At 37.5% G+C, this 23,185-nt stretch overlaps 3 protein-coding genes across 5 annotated transcripts in view; 2 read left to right on the top strand and 1 right to left on the bottom strand.

The window, feature by feature from the left end:
• LOC140933917 (protein FAM136A-like) overlaps positions 1-59 on the top strand; it is a 9,750-nt gene extending 9,691 nt beyond the window's left edge. The window contains exon 3 of the mRNA XM_073383589.1: positions 1-59. This exon is cut by the window's left edge and continues 209 nt beyond it. Coding sequence (XP_073239690.1) covers position 1 — 1 coding nt within the window. The 3' untranslated portion in view covers positions 2-59.
• Positions 60-1,404: 1,345 nt separating this feature from the next.
• LOC140934807 (BTB/POZ domain-containing protein 6-B-like) lies at positions 1,405-3,468 on the bottom strand. The gene is made up of 2 exons (XM_073384369.1): positions 3,088-3,468; positions 1,405-2,526 (listed from the first exon to the last, which is right to left on the bottom strand). The coding sequence occupies exons 1-2, from the start codon at positions 3,466-3,468 to the stop codon at positions 1,405-1,407; spliced, it is 1,503 nt and encodes a 500-aa protein (XP_073240470.1).
• Positions 3,469-6,005: 2,537 nt separating this feature from the next.
• Positions 6,006-22,423, top strand: LOC140933891 (eukaryotic translation initiation factor 2-alpha kinase 3-like). Of its 3 annotated transcripts, XM_073383559.1 has the most exons (23): positions 6,006-6,276; positions 6,355-6,484; positions 6,836-6,907; positions 7,007-7,123; positions 8,492-8,628; positions 9,575-9,915; positions 10,755-10,967; positions 11,587-11,743; positions 12,193-12,277; positions 13,239-13,325; positions 13,557-13,597; positions 15,014-15,136; positions 15,764-15,910; positions 16,272-16,363; positions 16,839-17,155; positions 17,962-18,079; positions 18,259-18,422; positions 19,656-19,712; positions 19,855-19,957; positions 20,746-20,813; positions 21,319-21,420; positions 21,969-22,031; positions 22,255-22,423. In XM_073383559.1, the coding sequence occupies exons 1-23, from the start codon at positions 6,155-6,157 to the stop codon at positions 22,360-22,362; spliced, it is 2,964 nt and encodes a 987-aa protein (XP_073239660.1). In that variant the 5' UTR covers positions 6,006-6,154; the 3' UTR covers positions 22,363-22,423. The 3 variants fall into 3 exon arrangements, with proteins under 3 accessions (XP_073239660.1, XP_073239662.1, XP_073239661.1); XM_073383561.1 differs by lacking the exon at positions 6,836-6,907; XM_073383560.1 differs by lacking the exon at positions 21,969-22,031.
• Positions 22,424-23,185: the final 762 nt, after the last annotated feature.

Here is a 23,185-nt window from a genome sequence, read left to right as displayed (position 1 = left end):
GTATTCGCTTAAATGAGACAGGACATAAGGATTTTTTAAAGAATCATCTTTAAATGAAAAATTATTCTGTGATAATAGACCCAATGTTGAGTACAGAAATAACCACTACCTTCAAGTTCGGAAACCAGGAATTGTTTATTACTGTCTGTGATAGTAGTGACTGAGATTGCTTGTCATTCATCAATGTAAGCTAGCCAGGTTAAATTTCCAGACTCGGTGTTTGAGCTCTTAGCTTGAAACTGCAGTTTTGTTGTTTGTTTGTTTGTTTGTCTTTTTTTGTTGTTGTTTTTTTTTTCATTTTCAGCCCTCAGTGGTTGTCTGTGTTTGCTTTTTTTTGTACAAATTTTGTTGTCAGTTTTTATCAACACAATTTTTTTTGTGAGTGTGTTTTTTTGTGTGCGCCGTCTTTGACCTTTCAAGGCTTTTTATTTTGGCACATTTCACTGATTTTCGTCGGAGTTTGACAGGTTTTGTCTTTTGCCTTTTTTTCAGTTTTGTAGTCTTCAATGGACCAAAATTTCCTGTCTATTACTTAACATTTTTTTGTTGGTTCATCTCCTTTTGCCACCAGCTCCAACTAGCCTAACAATGGACCCCAGGGTCTTCTCATTTTCCAGTATCGTGGCGGCAGAAAAACGAGCCAGATCACCCTGGTGATGATGTTGCTTAACATATTCACTCCCACAGTTGTCCAGGGTCAATAGTCCAGTTTCTAATTAAAAATCACCGCTGAATACAAACATTAACGACACATTCATACAGGGTTAGCCTCGACGTAAAGTAAAATATTCAAAAATTTTGGAATGAAAGTGTTTGAAGTTTGAATATACACAATAGACAGCAGGTCTTTTTCTCGTTGGAATTTGTGAGTATATTACTTCAGATTGAGGTTAAGGCTGTAAAAAAGGCGTCTTCACTTCTTTAATTCAGTGGTCACAGCGAACTCGAAAATGGGCTATTATGGGAAAAATTTACGTATGGGTGCAGATAACTACTTGAAAGAGTATTTTTACTCACTCTTAGTACAATAGCGGCCTGCCAAAACAGACGTTTCTTCTTGCTCCTCACCGCTGGGTACGCGGCGAGGAGCGGGGAGAAACGGCTGTTTTCGCAGGAAAAACGGCTGTTTTGGCTAGACTGCGAGCAGTCTCTCTTTTTCTTCAGATTTAGCAAGGGGAGTGCACGCGGGCGCGAGCGTTGAGCGGCGAAGCCGCGAGACGCAAGAAACGAGGGCGGAAGCCCGAGAAGAAAAAAGAGTCTCTCCCGTCTCTCCCGTGCCTCTCCCCTCTCGCGTCTTCAGTCACGCGTGTGGTCATTTGCTCGTCTCAGGCGTTTTGCTCGACGGACCAGAAAAAAGGGAGACTCCTCGTAGTCTAGTTTTGGCAGGCTGTTATTACAAATAATTTAAACTAATGTCCCTTCTTCGAGAGGTTTAAATAGAAGCTCAGGTATTTGGTCTTGCTCTTTTTCGTGATCAGAATCAGGGTCCAGGAACTCAAATTTGACGCCTCCACAGGTAACTTCTTTAATCGGCCCCTTCCCATATCGTACCGGGAGATCTCCAGAGACCACAGAGATTGAATAAACGACATCCCTTTCGAGTTTGACCCTTTTAGTAAAAAAGATGTCGTGAATTTCGCTCTCACTACCACGATTCGTAAGATCTGCGCTGTGTGACATCAACAGAGAACCACTTTTGTCACGTAACTCAATTTGGAACAGCTGAGACGTGTTGGTGAAAGTTGTAAAAAGCGCTACTCCCGTGATTCTAATAGATCTGTTGACCTTAAATTTGACGGTGGATTGTTGAGCTAGAGCCTCTGTTGACAACTTCAGGCGTAGAGCGTTAGATTCAAACCGCGAGCAGCGAAGGACTGGTTCTTGGAGCTGGTGATGGGCAGGTTTGGCGCGTGGCTCTGTTGGGAACTTTACTTTGCACGATTCAAAGCTGGAGTTAAAGCCGATATACATATTAGCTACTTCTTCGTGGCTCAGGAAAGACGATTGCGCCACCTCGTCAGTGAATTCTTTCATATTCATCAAGGGGAAACGAATGGAGTGGAAAGCATCTCCAAGAACCTTGCGTTTATTCTCAACTGTCAGTGGAATTGACAGACGCTGACACTCGTGTCCCGCCCACTTTACAGCCGCACGAAAAAGTACCATCTCCTTAGCAACCAGTGTGTCACGTGATAAAAGGGCGGTCAGCGTGCCATGGTCAATATCAAGAAATTGATTATGTTCGGCCACTTCAGAAGCGTGTTTATCAATAATTGACCAACATTGTTTCTCGAGGCCTTTGCTGACACCAAGAAGAAAACAGTGATCCAACACTGGCAGGGTATTCTCCACGGTTAAGTTGTTCTCAACGAATTCAGTGCAGATTTTAGCCAGGCTTGGAATGAGGTATTTTTGGGCCAGGAACAGCACTTCTGGGACGTTACATGTGGACAGCTGAACTTCATCGTAATACATGTACCGGAGCATCTCTAGAAAGGCGTCGGGTTCACACTCGGAAACTTCAATCTACAAAGAGAGACGATTGGTCGTGAGATCTGAAACAAAAGGTGCATGTTTTTGATGTCTTGCATGATGGGTTTGAAACCATAAGAAGGACTCTAATTTTCTAATTTTAAGGTCCTAACTTTATCTCCTGATATTTCTCATTTATTCAGAAACTAGCAAATCTCTCTGAATTTTTTCGGCGGTTCCGGTTAGGCTAGTTTAATGGTCTTAAACTAGCAAAACACAAATCAGTAACATTTAAGGGGCGTCCACGGCGGGCGAGAAGAAGTAAAATTAAAAGCACGTTGTGGGTCAATTTTAGTGCAACATTTGTTACTGCAACATATGTCGTGCAAATGAAGCCAATTTAGAATACTCGCCATATTTTGAACTGAAAGGTTGTTTGATTTTTATTGTTATTACTTTTTTATGAACAATTCCGTATCCACTTTAAGCGCCTTGTACAAAACCGTTTTCAGATTAAACACCAGACACTGTTCTGTACGGCTGAACAGCTTTATTTACAAGGCAACCTTATAATGTAGGTCCTCATTTAATGATTTTTTTTTCATCCCTCTTTACCTGTTCTCTTGTTTGTTCCAGCTGAAGTGCTCCGAACGCGTAGAAAAGCGACGAGAACACCGGACTGCTGATAGCAAGAATATAGCGATGTGCCGGTATGGACGTCTTGTCAGCCCTTCCCACAAGGAATCGTACATCACTAAACAGTTCGCGATTAAACATGTATTTGTTTCTTTCCCGAAGTGAACTGTGATTGATCTGCCACTGGTCATCCTCTCCTGTGTATCGCAGGCTTGCACGAAGAGCAAGTTTTCTCCCATATGAATTGTTCCTCCAATCCAGTGAACACTCCAACGAACAGTCTACTTTGGAAGTAGGCCTTAAATCCAGTTTATCCAAGTTGTTGGGCTTATGATGCGAGTCAACAGATATTTCACCCATCTACATTAAAAATAAAGCTAAACCCATTACTAAAATGGTTCCGAAAAGTGATTTGAAGGCAACTCCAATTTCGAAACCCTTTCTGTTTAACGGCTCAGTCTGTAGATTTTAGTCCATAAGCTAGCTAATAATCACGGCCTGTTTCAGACTTTAAATTAACTGAAATTGGTTATTCATGAGTTCGTTTACCCTAAACATTCGGCAAGTGGTGTTCGATGTCTTTGAAATGGGCTCATAAATAAGAATCTAAATTCCAGTTTGATCGGGATCAGTGATGCCGATAGAGGAAAAGTCACAGTGTAGAAGACCTACTCTATTTTTGTTTGTTTATTTCTACTTTCTACAAAATTTGCGCAATCTGTCTTGAAAACCTTTGGCCCGATTAGGGCTTTTCAGGGACAAATTTATTGGACATTTTATGAAACGTGAAAACGCAGCTCCAGATTTCAGAATGGTAAGAAACACTCGTCACCGAAAATTGGGAGGTCAATTAGGCACTTTCGATATAAGGCCTGTTTTGTTAAATGATCGAAGGGGGCAATTTTAATTACTATCATCCAGCGAGAGTATAAATGAATTCATGCATATTTCAAGTATAATTCTGAAAAAATCATTTACGACCACCTGTTTTTATTTTTTTGAATATTTATAGTATTGTTTCAAACGCTATTTTTCGGTCTTTTCTTTTGAGGACCGAACTGGCGCTCTTTGACGAGATTTCTGGCGGTGATTTTAAATGCTTAAAAATGATTTTCCTGACGTTGTCAAATCGTTCAGTCCCCTGTAAGCCGTTTATTTTTGGGTTTATGTTTAAGACCAGAGGAAACTTTCAACCTGGTAACAATGTACCAACAGGGTCTCAAAACAATTAGAACTGAATACTTAGCTTGATTCTCAGACGTCCGAGGTCGAGGGAGGGAAGCGAAAGGGACCGCGAACGAACTCGGACGTCTGAGAATCAGGCTACTGAATACTAAGACCGAAGTTAAAACGTGAACTTAGTTGTGAACCCTGATATGAGCACTGGGTTCCCTTATTTGTTAGTTTTTGTGGAAACAACGCTCTTTACACCAATTGTGTCGAGTATAAATCCTAAGTAATGTGTACTATCTATCACTCATTTGAAAGAAATTAATGGTAGCTGGTATAAAACAAGGCGGTTGACTAAATCTATGAATAAGAACCTAATTTACCTGTAGACTTTGATTTTCACGTCAAGAGGTACTTGGTCTTGTTGTAAGAAGAATGCTTTTGGTAGATGTGCTAACGATCATCAGTGGCATCACTGGATAAAAAAAAAACATCTTTTGCGATTCATAATCTAAACTAGAGTACAATAAGGGAACGTTACTTCTTAAAAAATCAAACAAGCAAAAGCGAACCAATCAAACTCGGTTTTCCATTGTATAATTAGCGTCTTCTATTTACCGTAGCAATAAGAAAATAAAGATCTGTTAATTGCAACCCACTTTAGATCACAAGTAGTTATTTTGCTCTGAGCTAACGCTAAAAAAAAGCGACTGAAGTGAAATCCTAGGGAAATCCTCTCCTGCTCGGCCTGCGAGATTTTGTCTCTGAGTCTCTGAGTCTGTAACTCGATCTGTTTTCAGAGGGAACAGGGCCGACTAGGGAAATCTAGGATTGAAATTTTCAGCTGTGGAAAATGCAGTAGAAATAAAATCGAGGGGGAGGGGGGGGAGAGGAGGAGGCGGGGGAGAGGGTCCTCCGAATAATATTTTTTCGGCCCTTCGGGCCTTAGTCTGATCTAAAAATAAGGGGGGGGGGGCGGAGACCCCGGGCCCCTCCCCTGGATCCTGCACCGGTTACGGAACACTGAAATAAGCACTGGCTAAATTTGAATGTGTTGCATATGTAAGCACAGTATTGAAATGGTTCAGTGCATTTTTTTTTTCTGCTTGACACATGAATCAATGTCTCATTGACACTCAGTCCTCTAGTATAACTGACTAAGGGTCTTTGAATGAAGCCAAGATTTTTAAGCCTACAATCTTAGACAAAATTAAAGAGAAGGGGGTGGAGACTTATGACATTCAAGACTACGTATACCCTCCCCACCCCCACCCCCCACTCCCTGCTTAAAAAACATCAAGAATGAGAAAATGGGGCGCTTTGGCCTTCGCGCGGTATCATCCTTGGTTTAAAGGGTTGGGGTTTATTCTGTCCAAGATTAAAGTTACACCCTTATGGGCAAGAAATCGTGCCTTTGAAAAAAATATATTGGCTTATCCTTCCACGAACTCCAGGCACGAACTACGCCTAGGACGAGAGCGTAAAAAAGAAAGCTTGGGAATTTTATTTTTTTGGTTAAAACTAGTGAATGCATCAGTGCTTCAACTATGATACATATTCTAGAAAGTTCGAACACTTATCGGATATGGTGAAAAAACAAAAATAAAACGCTTTCCTCAGCAAAACCTATCCAGGCCTCTGTCAAATCGCCACGTCTCCCTGCAGGTGCGCAGATAACATATGGATGACGTCACCTTTATTTCCAAGCCAATCAGAGAGTATCTTAGAATGCGGACAACAAATATGGCGGACGTTGTCTCAAGTATACACGCTACAAAGATGCTTAGAAGGTTATTTTAGGTTGACGGGGAGGAGAAAGGAGGTTTTCTGGCTTCTGCTCAGCAAAAACAAAACCAAAAAATGCTCCTTTAGGAGGATGAGCTCCCTTCATGCCTATGCAGCTTTGAAATTTGTCGCATTTATGGCGGCGTTGATTTCTGTGGAAGGGACATTGGAAAGCGAAAATTCAAGCGGTCTGTCTACTGGGAGCAGTTATTGGTAAGGGAAAACAAACCTTTAGGGGAAAGTCTCTGCAAGTTTTGTTATCTATTCTCATCGTCTCTAACCTTTTATTAGTTCGCTTGTTCTTGTGAGTACGCTGGACGGACGTGTCAGCGCGTTGGATACACGGGAAAATGGAAAACTTTTGTGGTCTTTGCCTGCCTTTCACGGTCCACTGCTGTCCTCAAGTCTCAGTTCAATTCAGGTGTTTTTTATTTATTCTATTTAATGCTTTAAGGCCGTGAATTAGTTGTTAAAGGAGCCAATTGTTTATACAATACAATCAGCTGAAATTGTTTGTGGGCATTTATGTTTCCCAAGGGGGAATGTAGCGTTGCGCCTGGATTACGTGGGAATCCCCATGAAGTTGGACTGGTAAAACTTTCTGTCATTGACAATCGGTAATGGTCAAACCTGTTTTGCTGTTAGCATATTTTTTGTCGTGATCACTACAAGATCTATAAGCTAACATGCTAACATAAGATCATATTTTAATGCTATTTTGTGCCTATAAATAATAAATTATTATTATCTTTTACCCAATTTGTTTGTTCAGATGGCCAAACACGTTGGTTTGATCCCATCATTAGATGGTGGACTTTACCAGGTCAATGGGGATAAAGTAGAGGTACCGTTAATTTATGCTTTGTTTCTTCTTTTTTTCATAGTTTAGCTCTATTCTATTTCTCTTCTTTTATTTTAATGCATTTTACACACTATTTTGCAGCCTATTCCTTTTACTGCCGACACCCTTCTGGGCTCATTCTACAAACTTCCAGATGGTTCCATCCTTGTTGGTGGCAAGGAAGCAACTACTTGTGGAATTGATCCTTCTTCTGGAAAGGTAAGACTCTTAAGTACATTTCAGCACATTTATTATTTACTCGTGTCCATTTTGCTTTAGCACATCATACAGTATACAAAGTCATGTATGTGCCTATTCCCGGACTTTTTTTGCATTTGTTTCAATAACTTACCTCAGAAAGGCGGGAGCGAGCTGATACTTTGCTATTATATAGTTGCTTCCATTTGCTAACATGTCCTAAAGACTGGATGGTTGATTGCCAAAGGTTTCTCAGTAATTTTGAAAGAAATAGTAGAAGTTTAGTGGCCTTTTCTCAGACAGGTAGTTCCTATTCTCGGACAACTGTTCATAGATGATTAATCCTGTTTATCATGTTAGTATACATCTCACTGAAGAAAAACGAAGTAATATTAAAAGTAAACAATCCCTTTTCCTGACTTGAAAAGCATTTTAAAGTCAGTTTTGGTGAGTCCATCCTCAAGTATTTGTTGTAGATTTGGCATGCTTATTTTAAAAACAAACAAGCAATGTTAAATATTTTGCCATTTTGGAAATGGCGTATGTAAGTTAATCCTGACAGCTCGCTGTCAAATCAGGTAAGTTTCAGCTAGGAGAAGCTAGGAAAAATAATTTTCTTCGCTCTTCTTTTATAAAACTGTTGCTGAACTTGAAAATGTGTTTGGCTTTCGTGCGGTCTGAGAATAGGCTTACCTCACAAAAATATACCAAGTTTTTGCCGTGTTCTTACTCGAAAATGTGACACCGTTAACTCATAATTCTTAAACCTTGTTCCTTTTTGTCTGACTTTCTCCAAAAGTTAGTTATTTCTGTTGAGTATTTGGTGAGAACAGAGTGCAAATGTAATTCAATGTGCGGTGAAATGCAAACTTTGACAGAAACACATTTCCGGCCTAAACCCAACGAGACTGGTCTCAAAAAGGGCTAGAGAAAGTAGATGAACCGATAACTCAATGGAGTCTATCTTAGTTTCTGGTTTTAGTTAAAGTCTAGGAGAATTATGAAACATTAATGCGTACTGTCCAAGAATAGGTGCATCCGAGATCTTTGTGGCCTTCTGTCACCTGTAAACCATAACAGAAAAGTATGATATTACCACATCAACCAGTCAGAGCTCTGGGCAGATCTATATGAATATCATCAGTTTGCCAAAACACAACATTCCAACAGTAAGGAGTGATGGGAGGCAACTGTATTCACAAACTAACGTACAACACATTGTTTTAGAAGTATTTAAACAACATATTTCTTTCACTTTTGACTTGTGACAATATGGTGCTTTGACATACTCTACTTTTTGTTCTCCTACATTGTCTTAACATTCCAAATATCAAGGACATTGTTCCTTTGTGTGAGGCCATGTTTCTCATATGTGTTTCTGCTTTTTAGGTGCGTTACGTGTGTTCTGCAGATGGCTGTAAATTGACAGAGGATGATGAACACAATGTTCAAGACGGTGAACTTCTTGTACTTAAACGGACACAACAGACTATTAGAGCGGTTGATCAGAGATCTGGAGCTGAAAGGTACAGTAATATTATTATTTGCCTCTGTACATTAGAATATTAATATATTTTTGGTTTATAGGTGAAGGTGCCCATGGATGAGCAGACATTTCTGGCCACACTAGGCGTTACAGAAACTGTATCTTGCATTTTAACTTCTTCAGATTTCTTTTAACTTTATAGTCGAACCTCCATAAAGCGGCCACCTATTAAGCGGCCAGTAACCAAAGTCCTGAACTAATTGTAGAAAAGAATGGGGAATTAAACCTCTGTTAAGTGGCCACCACTATTGAGTGGCGGCGGCCACCTTTTGCTCCTTCCAGTAACAGTTCTTTCATTGTTTTTAACTCTATTAAGCGGCCATCAAGTGCTTGATACACTTACTAGTTAGGCTTTATTTTAAGAACATGAAGGAAGGAAAATATGGTCCGAGATAGAAGGTAACGATCAATTATTGTGGGCCAGTAATGCTGGTCCTATCATGTTTGTTTCAAAATAAAATAGTATCCCTGCTAAATATTATGCTAATTTATGACAAACCTCTATTGAGCGGCCATCCTTCATTACAGTGGCCCCTTGCCAGTACCCTGAGGGTGGCCACTTGACAGTGGGTCAGCTGTATTTTTAAGTACATTGTATAAGTTTTTGTTGTAATCTTTTAACATAGCAAATTGACACTCTAAGTTAAAGAGTCATTTTTTACCATTTATCACCATTGATCCTAATTCTTGCTTATGATAACAGTTATTGTTGTAAATTATATCTCAATCATCGTTTGTGTAATATTGTAATTCCTTTTATTCTCTATCTTTCTCTGCCTCATTTAGTTCTCTGCTAGTGAGTAAAAGAAGTTGCTGTGTTTTCCTGCCTTGTGATGGAATAAAGTTTTTGTTCTTTAAAATTATTTGTTATTCAACTGCAGTGACATTAAGCTTAATTTGGTGTTATTGTTTTGTTTTTTTTTCAGATGGAACTTTTCTGTTGGACAGCATGATGTTAGTTTCTTAGAAGCCCTTTCAAAAGAGAGTGATAATGGCCACTGTTCAGTTCATGATGAAGAAGTGTTTGTGGGCTGGAGCCTTCGTGTGTCCATACCTAATGGTCTTGTAGCAGCAATGGGCTCCCGTGGCTCTAAGCAGGCTGAAATGGTACTTTGGAGTCATCAGTTTGATTCACCAATAGCTGCAGTTTGGAGACTCGATAGGGGTTTCATTCAGCAAGTCACTCTTCTTTCAGAGGAAGTAATGCCAGAACTAGCTGATTCCACTTCATCAAAGATGTTTCCACAAGGACCAGTGATGTACATAGGTGATTTTACTATTTCCTTTTTATCAATGAAATAATGGAAATTTAGAGGGCTGTACATGCTACAGGTCACAATTAAGCCACCCATTAAACCCCAACGTGTCTCTGTTCTAACAGTAAATGCTAACCTAATGGGTCATTTAGAATGTCTAAAAGAAAGTTTCGTCATGTAAGCCCCTTTCAAAACTTTCTTGATTATCATAATTAATTGATTAAATTAACCTGCAAGTAGTTTTCAACAAACATACTTAATGAAGGATGATAACAAATACACCTTTAGATCTAATAATATTAACCTGGTCTGGAACAAATTGACCTAGGCTGAAAACAGATTGACCTAAGAAACAAATCAACCTACAACATGTACATGTATGCACTAATGATAACCTTTAATAAAAGATTATAATAAGTATTGTTATTTTTTAATTTTTCATGGAGGGTTGTCAAAAGTAGCTGGCTGCTGGTGAAAATTGCAGCCTGCTTGGTTAGTATCGGCTGGCTACTCTGCGTAGCATTTCTTTACGGATGGGGTTTTTGAATAAAATATCCCTGGACTGGCCGCTTACTTTGACAACTCAGTCGTCTACTTCAAAACTTTCTGACAACCCTGTCTTGTATAAAGCTGTATCAATATGCTTAAGAATACCTATTTTTATCACATTGTTAAGGTGGCAATAAGAAAAAACAAATATTCACTTTGAGAAAAATCTTAATAATAGAGAGACCATCTAGGTTGGAAAAAGGGAACTGGTCCTAAACTAAGTAGCTCTGCCTAGCAATATCAGGAACTTTTAAAACAGTATTCCAGATATTGACACACATTTCTTTTCTGTATACCTAAGGGAAACATGAAGGCCAAGTCTATATTCAAACATCAGCACCTTATAACCCCACTAGTGAAGCAGCAGCTAAAATTGGTGCAGTCAGCGGTAATGAAGTGGCGCAAAGGCCTCAACAAATCACTTGGAAGCCATATCTTACTAGCTCACCATCGCGAACACCAACTGTTGTTACTAAAGATTTAGCTGTGTGGAATCCTATGGAGTATCCATTTGGTAGGCATCATGGGCTTAATAGCTACTTGCTATTGCAATATTAAATTTGTGTTAAAATTTGTTGATGGTGTTTTTCACTCCCGCTCTTCTTAGCAAGTTTGATTTGCATTCATTGTGTACTCCAATGCAACTAATCATCTTTCAGTAGTCTTTTGAGATTGCTCGAGTTTCCAGGGGTTTCAATAAAAATTGAAGTAGCCCACAGGTTTAAAAAAAGTAACTGACTGTATCAAAAAGAGGCTTTTTCTCCCCTTCTTCTAGAGGGGGCCTGGGGATGTGCACCCCTTGAAAAATTTGAAATTTCAATGCCCTAGAATGCGATTTCCACTAATTGGCAAATCCACACTCTACCATGTCCCCTGCTACTAAGTTCTTATACATGTAGCCTCATTTTCATAGTTGCATACTATATTATTATTTCAGTAGCTATCTAATTCTTGCTATATTCTCACTGAGCTCATTGTTCCACACTAGTGTTCCACTTTAATCCACTGGAACCCCTATCCACTGCTATTGAAATTAATAGTTTAGCACAAGCACTCAAGTTGTGAGTTATTAGTAAAGATGGGCAATGCAGCTTTGAAATTAATGGCTTTTTTTCTACATGAAATACCTACAGACAATGGCTATTACTTGTATGGTGAGGTGATGCCAGTGATTCCACCACATACTTGTCAAAAAGACAAGCAGTTGTTCTCCAAGAAGAGCACTATAATTGACAATGCTAACACCTCTTCAGAGACAACTATTGAACGGCCTGCTTCCTCTATGCGGTGGTAAGTTGATACAAGTGTATGTTTTTAGTAACACTCTTTTAAAATTTAATATCCTCTCTTTGCGATAGCGTGGCTGAAAGTGCAAATAAGTATTTTGATGTTAATATATAGCTTGATTTTTGTGAGAGGCAACTGTATATTCATCCAAAAAATAATTTGTTTGTCTTCATGGCAAAATAATAATAATTGATTCATTTCAGGTACTTTAAATTTGTGGATCTATGGTTAATAAATTATTCTCTGAAGTACTGTGAACTTGCTCCTGTTCAAATGACAGGGGTGGAGAAAAAATGTTCAGACTGTGACAAATGTTATGTCTTCCTGGAGTTCAGTTCACTCACAAAGTTAAAATGATGTTAAAATAGGAGAGCTACTTGATAAGTACTAGTTATTTAACTGAACCTTTACACTCATTAGTTCTTATCTGGAAATGTTTGTCATCACTGCAGGTATGCTGCTGTATTTGTGACATTTGCTACTGCTGTTGTGGCTCAAGTATTGCTTCATGTCCTTAATGGACCTAGCAAGAAAAAGGTCAGTTGTCTCCAAATACACATCTAATTACCAGTATGTTAATTGCTATTCCATTTTCACTGTCACACTTCCTGTTATGGTTATGACATGTACATGTATCTTGTCCATTGTGAACAAAACTACTGCTATACATGTACAGTAAGTAGACAGGGCCGAGTTGTTCAAAGCTGGGTTAAGATAACCCAGGGTTAGTGCGAGATTTGAATTCGGATTTGAAAGCTTAAAAAGCATTTCAGTTTTAATTCTTTTTGTCTACAAGTTGATGATTGGAAGCTCTAAAAATAGCAGAGAGAATTATCCGAGAAAATGCTTTTGAACACAAGAAAAACAAACACGGGTTAAATTTAACCCCGGGTTAAGTGCTAATCGGCCTTCGAACAACTGGGCCCTGGTCTATCTATTTATTGTTCTTGCAAGAGTTAGCAAAATTGAAAACCAACAGCCCCTCAGACTCTAAAGAGTATATTTTATATTAATTTAGTAAATTACTGATAGTCCTTTTAAAGCTGTTATTCAGATGGTCAATGATTTTATTATACTTAAATTCACATGATATGGATCTACGACCCAACATCACAAACACCACAGGAAAGTACTATGTACATTGTTTTTTCCATTTGAACATTTAGAATCTTCACATGGTACAGTTGTACTCACTGCTGTCAGGTTGCATGTCAGTTGCAAAGGGGGCAAGGAGAAGGGTGGACTAATGTAAAAGGGCTGTCTTCCCAATACCTCTCTGTTTTCTCTTCCTCGGACCCATCTGTTTTGATACCTCTTACACAGGCTAATTACTATAGCAGCCACATTTATAGATTATGTCAGTCTATAAACTCTTATGTTTGAACCAGCTTCTAAAACTCAAGTTTTGACTCCAGGGTACAAAAGTATAATCCCCAGTAAAATAACAATAATATTATTGTTATTGATATTGTGGTTGTCTACTACTTTAACAACACAGGGTGAAGCAGTAAATTTGCAGTTGCAGAGGCTACCTTCAAACACACTAACAGCAACATCATCCTCAGCCTCATTGGAAACAGTCATGGTAAAGATATTTTTATACAAAATGATTATCAAAACATAAGTTTTCTCATTACTGTACATACTGAGTAAATCAACTTTCTCTACCCTAACTCTGTTCATGTATGTAGGCATTTTGCCTTTTAGTGGAAAAATTTTAGAAAGCTGCCAACTGCAAATGCAATGTTAAATTAATATATAAATTATTTATCAGGGTCCATGTTTAATGCCACCATTTGTCTCATCTTTTTCTCAGGGATCTTCCTCACCAACTACACCCAACTCTTTTATATCAAGGTAAAACATGTTAAATTTTTGTCTCATGATTATGCCAGCTCTATATTCTTCATTCTGTGCAACTTTATTTACAGTGTAGTTATACTGATTTATTAATATAGAATGAATTGGTGTATGTAAGGACTATTTGAATGCAGTTTCAGGACAGTTGGGCAGTATGGGTTGACATTTGAAGAAGTTGATGCAAATGAGGTGTAATGTTGTCTAAAATGAGCCAAACAGGTTCTTGAACTAATATCATATCTATCTGAATTTCAAAGTTTTCTAACTATTGGCAGATCTCAAATAATTTTAAAAAAAAATCATAACAGTCAATACAGTTTAAAGAGTTCTTGAAAATGGCAAACGTAAGTTCACAAAAAAAAGTGAAAAGGCACTGAAAAATGAAACTGTGTGAATGTTTGACAAAAAAGAGTGTTACAGAATTCAATTTACAGATTTATATCAGTAAAAGATATGAAACTGGGAAGCTCTGATTCGGGAAATTAAGCTTTTATACTGGCAATATGGGTTGATACTTTTTACCAGCCCTCGATTTAATGAACAGACAACAGAAATATTAAGATTACATATAATCATTTGAGGTGTTAAGTAGTGTTAGTAGTTTTAACTCTGTAATTGAGTCATAGTCCCAGACTTGCTACAACTCACAAAAGTGCTGTATAACCTGTGTGTTATGCTATTTAATAGCAATTTCTTAATGTTATTTTTTACCTTACCTAGAAATATTTATGCATTTTATTCTTACTCTGTGTTTTATACCCAGTTCGCAGTCCTTAGTCCATAGTCACCCTCCTCCTCTTCTCTACCGCAAGACCGCACTGAAATCCCTTTGTGAATTCAAGAGAATTGTTATTCTGGAGTGAAAATTTTTATTTCATATTTAAGTAGTATTTCGCATTGAGTCGACTCTTCCTTTAGTGATTACAGTCAAACCTGTTAATGGCCCTGTGTATAGCAGTCACCCTGTATATTACACCGTAAAATTCCGAAAATAAGCCCCTCCATGTATAAGCCCCCCAAATATTAGCCCCCCAAAATCATAACGCAAAAAACGCTCCGTTAATACAAGACCCCCGCGGGGCTTGTACTTGGAATTTGCCCTCGAATACAAAGTAAAACAAAGCAAAAATGGTAAATTTGCTTCCCACTACAAGCTAGCCCAATCAATTTTCAAACGCAAATTTCCCTCCGTACATAAGCCCCTCCAAATGTAAGCCCCTCCAAAAATAAGCCCCTGGAAAATGGGCTTTGAAAAAATAATATAAGCCCTGTGGCTTATTTTCGGAATTTTACGAAATATTTTCTGCAAAGTTGACCTAATTATTATTGTTACCAGTATTATTTGTGTCATTTATAATCAACATGAAAAAATAGTAGTATTATAACAAAATTATTTGATGTATTTTCTCCCAGATATCTAACTGACTTTGAACATGAACTGTGTCTGGGTAAAGGTGGTTTTGGTTTAGTGTTCCAAGCAAAGAACAAGCTGGATGACTGTCAGTATGCCATCAAAAGGATTCATTTACCCAACTGGTAAGATTAAAAGTTGCTTAACTTGTCTCTGCATGCCACTTTTTAAAGAACGCATCTTTCTGTCCAAATGTGAGCCTCTGTATGGGTATTTTCATGATTGTCATTGATGAAGTGACAATCTTAGAGATTAAAGTGAAATTGCAAGGCTGTGCTCTAAGGAAAATTGAAGGGAGCCCAGTGCTCTGAAACTGTAAAATCAAGGGTGCCCAGCATATAATTTGTATGAAAAAAGTAAGATTTCCTAGTCGCCCAAGAGCAAAAGTTAGGCGCCAGGGGTCACCAGGCTCTGCTAGAGCACAGCCATTTCAATCAAGTTTGACAAGGTAAATAAAATATTAGTCTGTAATGACAGCAAAGAAAGTGATCAAAAAGTGAGCTGCACATTCAAAGTTTTTTTGTTTTGCCTATTTTCTTGTTTCTATCATCATTGTGGTTGCAAGGAACTCACAAGTAGCATTACCATGCAAAACAGTGCTTGGTATGTGACGATTTCTCCTGAAAACCCGACAATTTGATGGAAAATGTGCAATGAAATCAACATCTGCAGGTACTTGTGCCCATAAAGAGGCTTAAATGTTTGTGGTTGTCTAATTGATTTGTTTATTATTGTTACTTTTGTTTATAAAGTGATGAAGCATTAGAGAAAGTGAAACGGGAGGTGAAAGCTTTAGCCAAGCTGGAGCATCCTCATATTGTGCGATATTACAATTCATGGTTTGAGGCGCCCCCTATAGGCTGGCAGGAAGAACTTGATATGCAGATGCTTGAACAAGGGTATGTACAGTGTATGGTATATGAAACATTGTTGTTACTACAGTATTACAAATTTAAATTGTCACCTCAAGGAAAAAACTTATTATTAGAATGTTAAAATACAATTATTTCTTTAATAAAAAGTAAAAGTGGAAGCAATGATTCCTTTCATTCTTGCTTTCGGTCCTCCGGATACACTGAAGTTATTGCAGAAACTTGCAATACACAGACAGCTTAATTTAAACTTGAACCAAAATAGTGCCTACATCCCTCACTACGAAGATACTGGTATTAAAACCCATGAAATTACATGACTGTATCTCTGGAAAAAGAACAAATCCAGAGTATCCAAGTTATTTATTTGTTTACTTCTTTCCAAAAGGTCTTTCTGTGGATTACCTTCAGAAGTTCCATCATTTAATTCAGGAATTATAATGAAGGCACCACCTACAGAACAACTCATGGAACAAAATGGTAAGTCAAGCACTTACGACTGTGTGATAAAGTGTGCTTGTTACTCTTTGTTGATTTAAGTTTGCCACAGACAAAACTCTTGATTATGGTCATTACATAAATTCTACAGTCCAGTGCTTTGTGATGCTGTTAGTAGTTAATCGTTGTCTTAGTTTGCAAGTAGACCTGAGGTCAATTTAATAAAACTATTACAAGTGAAATTTACAGTTCACTGCAGTAGCTATTGTTTTTAGACACTAAATCAATTGGCCTTGTAAATCGCACTTTTAATATATTAACTCCTGTGTCTGATCCCCTTGTTCAAAGTTTCAACTTTCTCCTCTTAGGAACAATCTTACTTAGGGAAGCAGGAAATAGAATTGGCCAAAGATTATGACTTCATTATTGTTTTACAGGAAAGGCACATTTTCAGAAAATATAATTGAAAATGAGAAAGCATAACATTATAATATCCACCAATCCTTTTACAATGCAGGTGTACAGGAGGACAAATTTACTAGAAGAAGGAAGAAAACAAATTCTGGCTGCCGATCAAGACATTCTTCATGTAATTCAAATAAGGATGAAGAATACATTCATGACAGTCTAAATGGAGAGATTGCTATCCACCAGTTAGAGAACGAAGCATTCATAGAGGGACATGAAGTCAGTGATTCTTTTAGTATAGAATTTGAATCCTCAAGGAATAACAGACATTCAAATTTGCCTAAAACTGGAATCTGTACTAACTTTAAAGAGGACAGTGCATCTAGCAGCATCGTGTTCAGACGTTCAGATTCAAGCCAAATTCAGGTTGGTGCAGACATATTTAATTCATTATTAATTTTTTTTAGCGAATAGACGTTCACTTTTGCATGAGTTTGTGAATTTACCCAATGCTGTAAAATACTTGAACCTCCATTCCCTATGGAAACACTATATGTGGACAGTAGCCAGGGCTTGAAAAAAGTCCTGCTCAGTACAAAAAAGGTTTTCTTGCTTCCTTGCAAGAAACTTATAAAGCTCACTTGCATGATGGGCGAGGGTCAAGGTTAGCCATCAGCCAACTAAATCATTAACTAAAACAAGCAAGTGGTTGCCTAAATTATGGCCAAGTAAAACATGAGAGATGTTTGCCCAAAGGACGTGCTGGAATTCAAGTTTTTTTTTTTTGGGGGGGGGGGGGGGCAGGCTGAGAAGTGGCTTATGAAAAAGCTGGCAGTATCTTGTTGTTGTAGATCACATGAAGCAAAAGATTCACAGCAAAGTTAAATGATATGTGGGACATACATTTTGAAAATGCTGAGGTTTGACTTCTGGGGTATAGGAAGAGTAACATGGAATAACTAAGGGTCTTTTGCCACGAAAAAAGCCCCAAGTGATCATGACTTCTTATGTTTCTTTGTAAGGCAAAATAAGAATTAGTCCAGTTCTTTGTAACATAATAATGATGGGGGTGGGGGGGAGGTAGGGTTGGAAGTAAATAAGAATTGATAGTATGAATAAATGTCCTGCCAGTCTGGCAAGATTAATACAATAGGGAATGTCTGAAGTAGTTGATTTCTAAGCCAGAGATGCATTATGGAAGTTGTCATAAGAATTTATTGTTCTTTTTTTAGGATTGGAACAGTATTGGATCCTTGTCATTATCAAGCACTTCAGAAGACTCATGTTCCAGGGAAACTTGCTCATCAGAAGAAATGCATTTCACTTCCTCACATCGCTCTCTGCTTTCAAGTAATGTTTTGCTCTTTACAGAATTATTCATTGTTTATCTGACATTTTCATGCAATTTAACATATTTTTTCTTGGGTGCTTCGGATTTATTCTTTAAATCACACTCATGACATGCCGAATATCACATTTTTCTTATATTTTTAATTATTGTTCATGTGTTTCTCCTATGATCATTTCAGGGGATAAACACAAGTGTCAAAATGAAGACTGCAACGCTGATAGACGGTCAGCACCACTATATGTATTTATTCAGATGCAGTTGTGTCAGCGTGAGAGCCTAAAGGACTGGCTGAAAGCCAATCAAGAGCGCAACCATGTCTTCTGCCTTACAGTGTTTGAACAGGTTATTGAGAATTTGTGTTTACATGTAAACAGTAGATACATCACGTGCAGGCAGATTCAATCCATCCTAAAGTCTTTGTCTAGTTTAGCTTTCTTTATGTAAAAGTACACGATTTGAACTCCTTTTGAACTCACTTTTGTTTATTCATTCCTTGATAATGGCATCATGAGGTCCTCAAGACATCAGGACAAATTCATCACTAGTTTTAACTTCTTCATGTCTCTGAAAGTCATTAACTTTCCTTAACAAGGAGTACTATTTAATTATAGGGATCCATGTTCATTTTTTCTCACAGTTGTCAGCCGGGCAGGTATGCCTGGTGGCATACTTGTGCAGTTACAATTTTGGTTGCCCGGACAAAAGTGCAGAATTAATTATATAAAAGAATAGTGAAAAAATTGTGTGCAACTTGAACATTTCTGATTAGCATATTTTTTACTTCCATTATTGGTAGTAAGAAAGACGGTGTGCCTACGTTTTCCCCCGTATGAGGCAGTGGCTCCTGCATCACTTTTTTATTTCCGTCAAGGTAGTGAAACGTCTTCTAAAAGACGTCACATCTTGTTGCGTATAAGGCACCAGCTTCTGCTTCACCTTTTTTTTCTGCTGAAGGTGACAAAACACCTTCTAAAAAATGCCGCATCTTAATAAGTGCTGTCACGTTTTCTGCAAATGGCCTCTCAATGCAGCACTCCACAAAAAACTGAGCCTGCGATCGTTTTGTAGAAAAAACTGCACCGTCATCTCATCGTCGGTATGAGACTGTAGTCGTCTTGGACGACCGGATGACTGGGAGTATGGATCCCTGTAATTATGTGACTTCCTAGACTGAGTGATTATTTATATTTCATATTTGGTTTGTATCATTAACCTAAATTTGTGATGACTTTATGTCTAATACTACTGGCAACTACCACAGTGCTCCAGGGTTTTAGTTTTGTACCCAAGGAAAATAAAATATGGCTCCTAAAACTTCACTGGGCTTACTAAATAATTATTGGAATAAGAAAGGAAGAAAAATAAATTTATTTTGACTGATAATTTTTGTAAAAATGACTCCAGCCTGTATTAGTGCCATGCTAATATTACTTACTGAAGTGAGTCTTACTCATAGTGAACTCTTCAGTATTCATTTCATTAATCCCTGTGTACTTCATTACATTTAGTTTCAGTGTTTCGTATATATTAGCTTTAGCCGCTGGTTGTTAAAGGTTGTTTTGTACTGTCGTACAGATTCTGCATGCTGTTGAGTACTTTCATGGTAGAGGACTTATGCACAGAGATTTAAAGGTATTAAAGTCAATTAAAAATAGAAATTTTATTGTACCCCATGGGTACAAAGAAGTGAATAATTTATTCCATTGCTTTTGTGTTTCATCTTTTGTTTCTAAAAATATTTTAACTTTCAATTGTCACCTTTTTTGTATGGCAGCCATCTAATATCTTCTTTTCTATGGATGGGTCTGTGAAAGTCGGTGACTTTGGTCTGGTGACAGCTCACACATCAGAAAATAACATGGACACCCCTGTGAAAGGTACATCACTGTAACTAAATCATTGGTCTGTTTTTCATTTTCGTTTAGGTAAGAACTTGACCCCAAGAAAGACTTTCATCAAGGCTCCGTTTCACTTTTTTATCTCTTAAAGGCCACGCTAGTAAACTCTTAAACTATTGTGGATTGGCTTCATTGAAGATAGACTTCATTGTGTCAAAGCAACATTTTAATTTTGTTTCATTATCTTGAATTAACCAAAAAGGGAAGAAAGTGCAAACGAAAGAGGCGTGATGCCTTACAAATTCAAAGTTTCACCAGATGAGGGTGCTTTTGGTTTCTGGAACTCCTGTCAAAAACCAATTTTAATTGCTTTAATTTTTGTGATCTACTTCATTGTCCATTTGCTCTCTAGGCTTCGACTTCATACAGACTAGTGATCCTGATAAACTGTGTGTGTTGCGTTGGAGTACATGTAATATGTAGCATGGAAGTAATATAAGCATAGTATATGCCATCCAGACAACTTATCGGTAACAATATAACAACTCTAAATTAAAAATCAGCAAAAAACTCTGTTCAGTACACATGATATTTTTAGAGGGGCTACTTCTCAAGTGGTGAAAGCTCATTTTGTTACTTTCCCTCGAGTTGGTCACAATAACCTTTTTTTTGGCTTCCCAACAACTGCTTTTTATTAAGAGTTTTCATTTATGATGTTAATAGGAATTTCAAAAATGTGTTGTACGATACATCATTATTTTTTCTCCAGTTGTTTGCCTTTCTGCATGATGTATTGATTTTATATTCTTTATTGTTATCCTTCAAAGGATCTTTTATAGATGACATAAACCACACAAGTCAAGTGGGAACCCAACTTTACATGAGTCCTGAACAGGTAATGAATATTAACAAATGAAGTCTATCTTCCTCTATCTTCTACAGTACACATAAACAGTAGAATTATCATTTATTTACAGAACAACAAGACTGTGGGACCCAGTTGAAAGCGACAATACTACAAAATCTGAGACCTTAAGACCTTTTGAGACTATGATTTTATTTATTTTGCAAAGAACAACAGTTGTTTACTAGTAAATTTCCAGCCACCCCATATTCCTTAAAACATGTTAAATACAAGTTTTAAGGGGGATCTAAAACCCAAACATAAAGGAGATTCTGGTTGCAACCTTTCTGACGGTTTGGCATTAAACCATATTGCCTGGATATTTTTAGGAATGACACATTGACATTCTCTGGTTGTATCGGTTTTTATAGGTAGAAAAGCTGTGACAAAAACACTATGTAGATTGTGTTCATCAAACTGACTGAAACTAACATTCTATCTGTAAGGCATAATTCTAACTGATCAGATGCAATACTTTTAATTCTTCAAATCTCAGATGGAGGGAAAAGCATATTCACACAAAGTGGACATATTTTCACTGGGGCTTATCTTTTTTGAACTGTTTTGTCCATTTGGTACACAAATGGAGAGAATTAAGGTAAGAGTATGAATATATTAAGTAATCAAATTTGCTGAAAAATATTTAATATTTTTGTTGATTTGTTACTAATAATGTGGTGGATTGAATGGCAGCAAGCTTAAGAGAGCTATCAAAAACAGTGACAAACAAATAATTTAATGAGGTTTTTGTGATGCCTGAGATAATCAGGGTCTGCTACCCATGACAGCAAGATAGAGTAATCTTACCTTTGTAACCACTGTCTTACATGAAGCAGGCTGATCAAGGTTTTGTTTGTACTGTGTGTTGTCAAAAATATTTTTTTAAATAAGAATTGAAAAAGATGTTTGTCAGGTTCTTGTTGTCATGGTAGCACAATGTCAGGAACACTGTTAGTCTTGAAGACCGCAAACAATAAGAAAACCATTTTTTGTTGGAACGGGCCTGTTTGCTCCAAATTGTTGGATATACAGACTACATGTCTCACGGTACAAGACTCCTCCTTGGTGATTTCACCCTTTATTTTCATTAGTGCACTTGCTCTTTCTTTCTTGCTCCTTGATCCTCTATATTCTGTTACTTGGTAGGTGATGTGTGGTGTCAAACAAAGGAACCTTCCCACTGAATTTGAAGCAAAGATGCCTCTTCAGGTATGTTCTCTCCCACTCTTTGCTCTAGTATGGTTGAATTAGACCTTTTTTTCTGAAAAAAATGTGCAGTTTGGGGTGGAATGAACAGTACAGTTACGTTTTAAAAGTGAAAGTGGCTTAACAGAGATCCTTTCAAGGAATGAAAAAGGGCAACATATGGTCGCCTGGAATTTTCTTAGTACTGTGTTGTTATTGATTTAGTACAATTTGTATTTTCCTTTAGTCACAACTTGTTCAATGGCTTGTATCAGCTACTCCCAAGGCAAGACCAAATGCGACAGAAGTGAGAAATAGTGACATACTACAGCAAATCAGTCGAAGTGTTTCTTAAAATCATTCTGTCAGTAACCATCCTAGTAGTGCACTCCCAGAGTACAGAGAGAAGGTCATAATACACATGCTAAGTGTGTATGCATTTTAGGAGATGGAATAAGTAGTAGTCTTTTGGTAGGTCTCAATTTAGCATTTCATTGATCAATAGTTCAATGATGGACGGCAGCAAACAGTAGAAGGAATTGAAACAGGAAAATATACAAACTGTACTGGATGTACCATGTTGCTAGTTGTCACGCCAATTTTTGGAGTGTTATTTTGGTGTGGCAAAATAGTGAATTATTTACATTTAGTGTATTGTGTTTTGAGGAGCAAAATAGTTTTTGATAAAGGAAGAGATACCTGTCATTAGGCAGAATAGCTCTATTTTATAGAATTTTTTTAAAATGTATCAAACACTTTGCCATGTCTCTTCTGTCATGGTCCAGTCTAGTATTTTTTTAAACTGACATCGAAGTGTCTGGATAACAGGTAAAACACTGTTTGCAGTATATGACATAGTTGTTCAAATGAACTAATGCTTGAAGATGTTGAAAACGAAAGTTGGTAAATCGTTATCACAGTTATCGTCTTTCTAAATCTCCTTCACGTTATGGATACTCTTTGTTCTCTCTTTATGACTTGTAAATAAGTTTGATAAAGAAAAACTGCCGTTCATTCTTGGGACAAAGTTGAATAATTCTAGTAAGGTACCTTCTATTTTGTGGGAAGGTTGTTTTTCAAACTCGTGACATTTTTTTTTTCGAACTCTGCAAGAAGTATCCCATTCGCTTGTTAAGTTCGTTAGTCAGAAATTGATTTATCATGCACTTTTTGTATCA

The sequence above is a fragment of the Porites lutea genome, chromosome 4 (assembly GCF_958299795.1).
Source record: "Porites lutea chromosome 4, jaPorLute2.1, whole genome shotgun sequence".
Lineage (NCBI taxonomy): Eukaryota > Metazoa > Cnidaria > Anthozoa > Scleractinia > Poritidae > Porites > Porites lutea.
This window is presented reverse-complemented; position numbering and strand designations above follow the sequence as displayed.

What these genes read in the sequence shown, in the direction of transcription:
- LOC140933891 (XM_073383559.1), top strand. Translation starts at nt 6,155, where the DNA reads ATGAGCTCCCTTCATGCCTATGCAGCTTTGAAATTTGTCGCATTTATG. An exon ending in ATGGACCTAGCAAGAAAAAG is followed by an intron (nt 12,278 to 13,238) that starts GTCAGTTGTCTC and finishes TTAACAACACAG; the next exon opens with GGTGAAGCAGTAAATTTGCA. An exon ending in CACAAATGGAGAGAATTAAG is followed by an intron (nt 21,421 to 21,968) that starts GTAAGAGTATGA and finishes GTTACTTGGTAG; the next exon opens with GTGATGTGTGGTGTCAAACA.
- LOC140934807 (XM_073384369.1), bottom strand. Translation starts at nt 3,468, where the DNA reads ATGGGTGAAATATCTGTTGACTCGCATCATAAGCCCAACAACTTGGAT. An exon ending in TGGAACAAACAAGAGAACAG is followed by an intron (nt 2,527 to 3,087) that starts GTAAAGAGGGAT and finishes CTCTCTTTGTAG; the next exon opens with ATTGAAGTTTCCGAGTGTGA.